At 35.5% G+C, this 11,693-nt stretch overlaps 1 protein-coding gene and 1 long non-coding RNA gene across 2 annotated transcripts; one reads left to right on the forward strand and one right to left on the reverse strand.

Annotated features, from left to right (window-relative positions):
• Positions 1 to 7,185: 7,185 nt before the first annotated feature.
• LOC122060818 (probable membrane-associated kinase regulator 2) lies at positions 7,186 to 7,755 on the reverse strand. The gene has a single exon (XM_042623913.1). The coding sequence runs from the start codon at positions 7,753 to 7,755 to the stop codon at positions 7,186 to 7,188; it is 570 nt and encodes a 189-aa protein (XP_042479847.1).
• Positions 7,756 to 9,834: 2,079 nt separating this feature from the next.
• On the forward strand, positions 9,835 to 10,566 carry LOC122061248. Its single transcript, XR_006134606.1, has 3 exons — positions 9,835 to 10,005; positions 10,111 to 10,324; positions 10,424 to 10,566. It is a non-coding gene; the product is annotated as an uncharacterized LOC122061248 (long non-coding RNA).
• The last annotated feature ends 1,127 nt before the right edge of the window (positions 10,567 to 11,693 follow it).

Below are 11,693 nucleotides of genomic sequence, written 5' to 3' on the forward strand. Positions count from 1 at the left end.
TTTTTTTTTTTTTTTTTGTAAAATGGAACGAAACTGGGAAGACGGAACTCCAAAAATGGAGTTCCGTCCAATCTCGTTTTTTCAGATTTTTTTTTCACTTTTTGTTCCAAAAAAACAGAAACGGACCATAAGTGCACCAAACAGAAGATTCTGTTTTTTCGTTCCATTGGAACGAAAAAACTCCAGAAATGTTTTTTTAGAACGATACCAAACGGAGCCTAAGTGTTACTATAAGAACCATTGATACGACACTGGAAGATGCTACCAACTTTAAAATCGGGTGTAAGATCATAGCTTTCAGCCTTAAAACCCAAAAAGCAGCTATATCAAGTTACCTCTATCAAACTCATAGTTAGCTACATAGCTTCCAAGATGTTTAATGTACAATAAGACCACACGTCATATCAATCTTGTGGTGTGTTTGTTCATCATAGTGGCAAATTGGACCAATAAAAAAGGAAAAAAAAAAGTGGCTACAAATATGTATACCATGGTATAATCCTTCCATATTATCTATGTTTCCTTACACGTGTAAAACATACATGGATTTAAAAAATTAATCAACGGATGACTATGGTTAAAAGCATGCAGACCGCTTGACATCTTCCACTTCATCCCTATTCCACATGCCACACCTTCATCTCCACACGAATTACTATAGATGTTGTATGAATCCTGTAGGTCCAATCATTCTTTGGCGATTCCACGAACCAGCAGAGATGGAACTTTCACGACACAAACGTTCCATTCAAAACTACGCCACATGGGAAGCCTCAATACTAACTAAAACCCTAGCAAAAAACATGGTCATCCCTCCACACACAACACGTTTCAGGGGTTTCTTTCCATTGGAAGGAACCTCAGGCGAACATCTAGGGCACGTTCCAAAGACTTCAATATGTTGAACCAAGCATTTTCCGTGCAATGATCCCACATTATTCCTCATGTTGCTTCTTGCTTCAAATCCTTTTCACTTATGTCGCGCTTTAGCTAGAATCTGTATGATTAAAATACGGCTCCTCGATATCCAGTCACTTGCTTACTGTATTCCAACCAACTATCATATATTCCTCATTTATACCCCTCGTAAACAACATAAAACTTCTTTGCCATCATTGGACGTCCACCCTAATGAAACAAAAGGCAGAAATTGATGATATTACTCGTTTGTGCTTCAGTACAAATAACACAACCTATATGAAACTATACAGGAAATGATAGAAATATATGATAATTACATTTTCACATATCCAACAAACACAACTCGTAGCATCTAAACCGGAATCATATATTAAAGAAAGAAACATTGTTCTCCAATCATAAGCTAAGTTTAAAAAAAAGAACAATTATCCTGAATTGCATTACCAGACTTAATTGAAGCAGTTAGCATGTGAGTCAACAAAAGGTTTTCTCTGAATACTATATAAGTTCATTCCAACTACATTCCTCACTTACGGGTGGGGGTGGGTTTCTCATGGTCACAGTCTATGCTGCCAGACCAATAATAATAATGTCAACCGCAATTATCAATATACAACAGTAGTAGAAGTTAATATAGGGTGCAAAATCAATGACATACTACAGTGACCTAAACATAGGGCGTTTACAGTGACAATTAAACAAATATGGGGTTGGAGGGGGGAGGGAAACTATGTGAATCACAAAAAAGGGTGTGGCAGGTATGATAAAACACTTTACATGGCAAAGATCTTACAAGTTTACATTTTGATTATTCATTTCCAATATCGGGATTTGTCTTCAACCCTAATTAGAGCACAACACTAATGCCAACCATTCAAACTTCTCAATTTTTGGCAAACCCTTCCACCCAGACATGTAACACAATCGCCCCCTTCCAATTTCAGTTCCACACCTGAGACCATTTGCTTTGGTCAGAACAAAGCATAAATTCTATTCCATTCACCATCGGTGTCATATGGTATCACACCGAACACCATTCTCTTTACTTCTGGTTATATGGAAAAGATAAGCAAGAATCTGTATAAACTAAGGTTTATGTCCTCTCTACTGCACGTCACAATAAACATTTCTAATCTAGATTTCAAGAGCAACTTGTAGTTCTCTAACAAATATGTGAAAGAAAGGAAATTTTGTTAGATGTCAGTAATGCATCCCCTCCTAACCAGGTGTTGGGATGGACTTACGCTTACATTTAATAAGATTTTTTGGGTGTCTTCTGGCAATAGTTGACCACAGATAATCATGTAAACATTTAGAGTCCCAAACAGTTATTACAACCCCTTTTTTCAGCTTCACACAACCTTCCCACCTGGAATCAGAAGATCCAGAACCTAACAAAATTCACTCATCGGTGTAGCAATTGAATAAATAGTTCACACATCCTATTTCTAACATTACCATATGAAACCCTAGAGTACTATAATTTGGAATCACAATAACCTAACCACCTAACCATTCATAATTTCAAATACCTCACCGCTGTAACCAGACCAAGCTGCTCAAGGCAAAAAGGACTGACCTTTGAATTTCTATGGACTTTAACTCTTAAACTGATCATCGGCTATTTTCCTTTGGTTGGAAGTGGAGATCTCAAGTGCTAACAACCAAACTCTTCTTCGCGTTTTGCTTAAGAGATACACAATGCAATCTAGCAATTTCTTCTCCAACAACCAGCAAACATACTAATTAAATTAAGGCGATATGCGACCTCTTTAACGAGTTTCTATGAACATCTTCAATCTCCGAAGAGCTTCATATCACTGTAGCAAAGGTTTTTGGATCTTCTTCCTCTCCTGTCATCGCAAAATAGAGGGAGATGTTCCCTATACCACTGTCAGATATGTACGGATGTACAATTGACATATTTGTTCATATCCATACATTAAATTTACTTTACATATCTTCACTTTTATATGTACAATTGTACATACTATTTCTCCTCAGTGAACATGATTTCCTCTGTTCAATCTAACAATCATTATTCGCTAGCATACCCAATTCTTGGGTAACATGCTAGTATACCTATCATTTTCCTTTAAATAAAATATGATGGCAAGTTGGTAAATGGATTTACAATCTATCGATAAATTGGTTAGTCAATTTCAAATCTTGGCACAAACATTGACCATTATAATGAAAATGAGCTTGCCTTAGGTGGGGCCATGTGAGGGATAATTTCTTCATAAATAACATAAAACTATATGTTGAAATGAGAATGGATATTTTTATACAATTGAATGTGCTAACATCATACCTATATCCAATACATATCTCAAATAAGTTCTCATTTTCAATCAACGATGAGTTTTGATGATCTAGTGACTTTGACCAGTTCATTTGATTTGGATTTGGAGAGTTTGGTTATCATTTTCATCATGGTTTTAAACTCTGTCCCCTTCCATGGAGATGAAATGATAGATTATAATACGAAGAAAATTAGTATACTTTCTTTCCTTTTATTTTTTTTCTTTTTTTGGTATACTTTCTTTCGAAGTTTACAATTTTTTCACTTTGCTCCCCTTAGTTTTGGTGTATAATTTCTTTCTCCTTATTTTGGTTCCCTTCCTCCCCCCTCTCTTCCTTTGTTGTATCATCAAGTTTTGTTTCTGCCCTCCTCCATTTTCTTATTTTCCTTGCTTTTATGCTTGTTTCCCCCATTTTGTTGTATCATCAATTTTATTTATGTCTTCCTCCATTTTCTTGTTTCTCTTGCTTTTATGCTTGTTTCTCCCCCCTCTTTCTTACTAAGTCTCTCTCCTTTCGGGTTGATTTTTGTTGGGTCAAGTCTTTTCCCTTGGCTTTATCTATTGTATCTATTTTTTTTTTTTTTAATTATTGTTTCATTTTCACATACACAAAAAAAAAAGTATAATATCAATCTTTCTGAGTTTTATTAATGTCCAACAAATCACACCTTTCCAAACCATTTGATTATTTTTTCTCCCCATAATCCTCTAAGAAATCAATTATTTTTTTAAATGCGGATAAATATTTGTCGGAATTGTTACTTTGTGCGCTTCCACTAAAAGTTAGTAAAACTTTTAGCCTTTTGTAGGAATCATCTCTCTTCTAGCAAGCATTGTAGAAAGAATATTTATAAGTAGTTTTGTGAATTGATAATGTTGCTTAGGTCAAATGGATTATTTAGGACACTCAAGTGGGTTTGTCATGGGAGCTTTTTCTAGTCTTTGTTAGATATTTTAACCTTTTTGTCTTAAACTAAATGTATATGTTTATATAATGAAATTGAATGTAATGTTAGTAGCTACTAGGTTAGTTAGACTACGTAGGTTAACGAATACAGTCATTGATTATGTGCTTAGCTTTATCTCCACTTTAAAAAAATATTAAACATATATATATATATATATATGTATCAAAAGTCAAGCAACTGCATGTGATAAAATTTCACATTTTTTATTTTATCAAGGGCAAGTGTTTTCTATCCATGAGAGACCCCCTATGCCTACATATAGCGGCTGGCAACTCTAGCAGGAGCACAGTGGTCACTGCATCCCCTTTGTATGTGGTGTATGAGCCACTTACAACATAATACTTTATCCCTTTTTTAAAACTAATGACTATAGATTTAAGGCTTTTAAATTGGTGGAGGAATTATAAGCTTAAGCTTGCAAAAAAACGAACTTTGTAGATCTTAGATATGTCAATCTATATTCATCCATATCCTTAACAATGACTATTAAACTTAATATGCATTTGACTGCATGAATCTTTTATCCAAAATAAGAAAACAAGCAACGAGTATTGGAGGAGAACAAAAAATATTTCTCACATGTGTTCAAATTAATGGCTAATAATGTGGATAAATCAAATCAAGTGAAGTCAATTATAAAATAACACACCAATGTTTAACATAGAAAAACTCTTCCAAGAAAAAAAAAAGATCAGTGGTATTGATAAAACTTTTACTATGTTAAATAATAGATTACGACTCTTTCAGAAAACAGTGGACGCCACCAAATATTAACAATAATCCTTATTGGATAATAAAATAGCTCACAAAAAATATGTGAATCCACAAGCAGCGTAGGAAAGATTGTACACTTTTCATTATTTTCTTGATAGAGAGAACGTCATCACACCACACTAGATACAAGGGGAGAGAGAGAGAGAGAGAGAGAGAGAACACTTTTTTTTTTCTCATATCCACTCAATCATGAAAAAGATGAGAGAAAAGAGATCACGTAAGCTGCAATACATAGAATAGAAACTCACACACACACACACACACCTCTTTTTCTCCTTTTTTGGGGATTTCCTTATCAACACCCCTCAAGGTGTCAAATAATTTGTTACCTTATATTTTTGTCCTTTTATTATTACACGCCATTTTTTATTATGAGCATAAATTTTTTCTTTCACTTGTATACTTGGAATATGTGTATGAAAATGAAGCATTTTGATAATAACATAATGATAGATCACTTTCAAATTATTTTTGAAAATCATTTTATATACCTAATTTAAAATTTTTTAGGAAGAAAATGGTAGACTCAATCACACATTCACACTACACTCATAAAGGTTGTGTAGGTGATGTCACCTACTTTATGATGTGCTTGTGAGGACCCAAGAGAGAGAGAGAGAGAGAGAGAGAGAGAGAGAGAGATAATATTATCAACTAATAAGTGTTAGAATTATTGATAAAAGTAATTACTGCGAAAAGGTTGTTCGTCCATAATGGAGCTACCTGACGAATTGCATAGCTAATGAAGATGCAAATTGACATTTTTGAAAATATTTGAAGAAAATACCAAGATGGGATTAAATATTTTTTTAATCACCGAGGTAAGAGATGTAGTGGTATTGAAATTGTCTTGTAAAGAGGAGGATGTGAGAAGTAATAAGAAAGATGAATACTTAAAAATTAAATAGCTTAATTTAGGCTAAAATGAAGTTGATTTTGAGCTTAAGATTATATTGAAAAGTTTTTTTTTTTTCAAATTTTACATTCAATATCTACGAAAATGGGAAAAGGTTTTCTGAGCCATCAGTGGAGCGTACGCTAGCACCTCCTCCCTCTATCTCTCTTCTCTTCACATGAAATGACTTTATTGTCCTTTATATCTATAAACTATTTAATCGAGCCTCATTGGTTCACTTTTGTATGCCGTTTGCTCATCGAACCCCTCTCCGATGAACAAATTCATATCATGACAAATGTTAGGCATTTCGAAAGAAATTAACTTTGACCATTTAAAAATATTTCACGAGAAGACGAAGTTGAGTTTACCTTGAAGGATGTTATTTTCCATAGGGTAGTTTGTGAAACTTTTTTTTTTTTTGTTACCTTTGTGATTGTATACTAACTTCGTACTTGAAGTACGTAATAAAATGATTCATTAATTAAGGTAACTTAATACATCACATCTGTTGTAGTGTTAAAATATTTAGTTTTCCTATGCATAATAAGATAAGTTATATGCTTAATTAATAGCATAAGTTGGTTGAAAGGCTTGAGACAAAAATTACTAGTCGGAGGGGAGGTGATTATGAATTTGAAAAAAAAGAGAGTATACAATCACATTTAAATGATGCCAATTTAAGAAGATATCATCAAAAAACTTTTCGTAGTCTAAGACAAAAACTATAGTTAGTAACATTAGAATGACATAAAAGGGGTATGGATATGTAGAAAGGTATAGGCATTAAATTAACTCAGGAATCTATAATAGTTAAAAAAATTGAATGTAAAAAAAAAAAAAAAAAAACACAATAATATTATGGTACAATTAAACTTGTTTAATATGATTCCTCTTGAAAAATCAAAAAAAAAAATTATATATATATATATATATATGGGTATGTATTCACTATATAGACATGTAGTTGGGAGACTTACATGAAGATTTAATCTAGTTGGAAATTTTTTGCATTAGCATCTAAATTAAGCATTAAACATAGAATCTATAGATTTGCAATCTTAGGGCCCATTTGATAACATAACCAGAAACGTGTTTCTGTGTTTTCTTGTTCTCAGAAACAAAGAAACGGCATAAATACCATTTGGTAAAAGTGTTATGTTCCACTTGTTTCTTGAAACATAAATTGAAATTTATAACAATTTATGCTTCAAGAAACATGAATGACGAAACAAGTTTTACTTGTTTCGCTCGTTTCTCGAAACAAAAATGGGGCACAAAAAATCGATATTGAAGACGGAGTTTTGCATCACTACCATCATCACCGTCTCCGACTAGCTCCGTCTACAGAGTTCCTCTCCATCTTGTCAGCTGTCGTCAATTTGGGTTTCTTAAACCCCAACATGAGGACTCTGATCTTGGTTGCAGATTTCAACAAAGAGACAGGGAACTGAGGCTTCGAGTTTGTCTCAGAATGGTTGAATTCAAGTGATGAAGGCTCGAGCGGCACAAACCTTCCTTTAAAGAACAGATCGTCGGAAGGTGAGAGTGAAGGGTCCACGTCCAGGTCCGTTCTCCTATCACTCGACCCAGAAGACACCCTGAAGTTGAACTCCTCTCCATTAGTTCCCGTAGATTCCGATGAGGCACTGTCATCTTCCTCGTTGACTCCGCTGTTGTTATCGTGTTCGTCTCCGCCTTCACCATCGTTGTCTTTGGGCACCATAAACTCCATGTCGAAGAAGGAACCATCATCGCCATCTTCCTCCGTTTCCACCACTGGTTGCGGATGAAGAGTGGTGGATATGGTAGTGGTGCCAGGTATGGTGCGTTCATTATTTCCGGTAACTCCACCACCCTTCCAGTACTTGAGCAAGCTGAAAACTTCCATGGTTGGGAGAGCCAGAGCAAGAGTGAGTGTAGTGGATTCGGGAAGAGGGTTCTGTTTAAGTTTAAGAGCGAGAAAATGAAGATGAAAAGGGCCAGATGTGTGAAAAGAAGGCTTATCAAACGGAAACAAGGTTTATCAAACACCCAAAATTCTGTTTCTGTCGTTTCTTGAAACAAAAACAGCAGAAACGTTATCAAACGGACCCTTAATTTTTTCACTATCTTTTCTCTCATTCTCATGCCAGACAAGTCTTAATTTTTATGCTTTTGTATTTTTCTCCTTTTGTTTTCATGTAAGCTGATAGATAAGTAAAGTTTTCATATAAAATAAGTTTTTTCACTATTTGTTTTGACGTAAAATACATACAAAGATATTGAAATAGTACCAAAAATTTCTTATAAAATTCATTTGCTCAAAAGCTTGTACAATGAAACAAATGGATGATAAAAGATTTTCCTATCATAAGATTTTGGGACCCAATAATATGCTTTAGCGATTACAATAGCTTTTATTCTCCTTTATTTCTTTCATTAAATTTAGAATTAAAAACAAGTAATGCGCTCATCTCATGCAATGTTGAAAAATTAGGTTTTCTCAATTGACTTTGTTTCAACAAAAGAAAAAAAAAATATTGCCTCAAATGAGGTAGTTATAAGTCAAGGCAAGTCAATTAAGTATTTTTGCCCGTAGGACTAGTCAAGCCAAATGCTTGGAAATTCGTCAGCAAAAAAAAATAATAATTATCAATTAAATATTTTATAGTAAATATAAAAATAATTACATACACTTGCCTTATACAGTTATATAAAATGATATTAATAGCATTGTTCAGCCTTTAGTCAAAAATAGGTACATTTTTCAAGCTAGCTTTTGCTTGTTGGTTTTTGTGTGCCTACATGGTTACATGGATGTTTTTGCTCATGCGCTCCTTCTTTGCTTGATCCAAATCTACATGTAGGGGTTGTAAGTTCGGCCTAACAGCCTATATTTGTCATGGCCCGTCCTAAGTTTAAACATGGCTTAAGCTAAGATTTCTGGTCTTAAGGGCGAGTTAGGATTGAAAAACACTTACCCTAGGTTAGAGTTAGGCCCAACCCTCAACCCAAGCCCGACCCTAATTTTAACCGTGATTTATATAATATAATTTAGGGCTATCATCCTTTTTTTTATTCAGAATAATGGAATTTGGGTTATTGATTCTTACAGTGAGGTTTCCTAAACATCTATTATTGTGTTACACTTCATAATTTAATTTTGTATTTGATCATTTAATCTATTAGTGCGTCTTCTTTTTTATTTTAATGAATAGGATATAAACGGGGGGAAAAAAAAATCAAAGTTAGCCCAACCTTGGCAAAAATCAGGGCCAATTATGGTCCAACCTAGCCCAATTAGGGTCAATTAGGGCCTGGTTGGGTCAGGCATGAGTTGAATTTTGGGGACCTAGGGTTGGGTCAGGGTTTTAAGAAACCCGTCCTATTTCACCCTACCTACATGTATCATTTTGGTGATATATGTGTTTGTTTTTATATTCTTTTTTGTTAATTTATTTGAACTTAAATGAGTTCGGATCCTCTCAAGCATTGGACATTGTCCAGTGAGCATCGGATGGCTGGTAGTAGCCAGGCATGCACCCTTGAGTGTTATCAACCGTCCGATGCTCAGTGGATGTGTGCAACACTAGAAAGGATCCATGGGCACTTAAATGTATATACTGGTCACAAGTCACAACTGCTAACCCAACCCTTATGACAATTTACTGAGGGAATGTCTAAATGACACCCCTATTGGTGTATTTAGAATTTGTCATCTTCATTTGGATGCCCTTTTTTTTTTTTCTAAAAAACATTTGGGTTGAGGTTTTCTGGTCGGTCACCCCGTAAAAGAATCTTTTAAGGGGTATTTTTGGACAGTATGATATAAAGACATGAATCTAATCTGTTGATTTGAAATAGGAATAAAATACTTATTGTACTAAATACACATGACATCGAAATTGTATCGTATAATATTGAATACGTATGGTGGTGGAAGCTGGAAATCGAAACCCTCGTTTCATGTTTCTTTCCAAACCCCAAATTCACTCCCTACTCTTCCCTCGACCCTAAGTGCATTTGGTGCCGGTGCACTTCAGCCATTCATCCATAAGTCTCCGACATCCTCTCATCGACAATTTGCAGAACTCTGGGATGAAAAATATCTATCTATCTTCCTCTTTTGTTGCATTCTCCGATGTTACACAAAACAAAGGTAGTTAGTTTTTAGTTGATTTGCCTTTTTTTCATTTTTCCTTTTTCTTTTTGGTGTTCTTTGGATGTCTCTATTCTAAAGATTTATAATTGAAAACACTTGCAGGGTGTAAATGGAAGGTATCTGAGTATTCTCCAAAAGCATTTGGTTTTCTTTCACAGGAACATAGTGGGCTTAAACATATTTTGGCTAAATCTAATTGCTATAATTTGGATCGAGCAGCCCTTTGAGTTGCCTGACGAAATTAGAAGGATTGTTGCTGATATCAAGATTTTCCTCTTGCGTTGTTGAGCATATAAGTCATAAGCAAAATAGAGAGGTTAATTATTTTGAACCCCTTTCTCCACCAATCAACTATACCCCCTGCTTTCAAATTTCTGACATAACTCTTCTTTTCCTATTTTTCACATAATTGCAGGGTTTCTTATGATCGGCTCTGAGATTACTCTACCCACCATTGCCGCTAATGCCAAGCCCTAATCAGACCCTAATCAGATCAAATCATAGGATACATAAGTTCTCTCCAAATCATGCTTTTACAGTGTTCTCCGAAGAGAGAATAATACATTTCTCATGTTCTTGTTGATGAGAGAATCTGAACAATCGTTGCCAATTGAGATCAGGAGAGAAACAGAGAAAAGGACAGAGAAGGTAGAAAGACGGATACGAAACTGGGGTAACGAATTCGTAGAGGATCTATGTAATGTCATATGAGGTCTTTGAAGACAAAAACGAATGATTGAGATTAATTGATACCAATTCCACGTCTCAGATTAGTCCAAACCATGGATTCCGTTATCTGGTCCGCAGGCCAAAAAAACTTTTGCCTATATATATATATATATATATATACACACCAAATATAGATTTGATATTTTATGGCATTAGCATATCCTCAGCTTGGCCATTTGACGCAACTAGGGGTGTCAATATCCAAACTGGACCGGACCGAACCGATTAAGCCCGATCCAAACCGAACTGGTGGCTTATTGGGCCGGTTTCGGTTTGTATATTAAATTGAATCCGGTTTCAGTTTGGTTCGGGTTAGCCCGTTGGGCCACCAAAAACGCCAGAAATATGCACCGAAACCAGAACCGATCCAAACCGACCCGAGCCCACCGTTTAACCCCTAATACAAATTCGACATTTTAACTTCAACAGTTCAACACTTCAACCTTTCAAAACCTGAAAACCCTAATTTTTTAGAAGAATGAAAAGTTGAAAACCTAGGTTGGTGACGCCGTGACGGAGTGAGCAGCAGGCAGCAGCGGCCAGCGGACCAGCGGTTATGGCCATGGGCCCTAGCGCCGGAGTTGGCGAACGTAATAGCAACGGCGGCAAGCGATGTGTACAGAGTACAGTTATGGCCTTATGGGGTGTTTGTGCTGGAGGTGGCGTACTCTGTACGAGCCGCTGCTGATCGATCATTAGAATGGAATTTGGAAGTCCAGCACTCTATTGTCCTTGGCTCGCATTTTTTTCCTAATTCCGCGCTCTGTCTTCTCTTCTATCATGAAACCTATCACCATCATCTTTCACTTCTCCTAAACCCTAACTTTACCCCATTTTGTTATTACCTTATAGCATTAGTAAAGGGGCTGGAGAATAGAGAACGACTTCTTATTCATTGGCAAGGAGGGCGCCTGGAGGAATGCACAGTGGTCTAACTACTGCTCTAAACTAAGGTA

Source organism: Macadamia integrifolia, chromosome 14 (assembly GCF_013358625.1).
Source record: "Macadamia integrifolia cultivar HAES 741 chromosome 14, SCU_Mint_v3, whole genome shotgun sequence".
Lineage (NCBI taxonomy): Eukaryota > Viridiplantae > Streptophyta > Magnoliopsida > Proteales > Proteaceae > Macadamia > Macadamia integrifolia.

Coding starts and splice junctions, on each gene's coding strand:
- LOC122060818 (XM_042623913.1), bottom strand. CDS start 7,755: ATGGAAGTTTTCAGCTTGCTCAAGTACTGGAAGGGTGGTGGAGTTACC.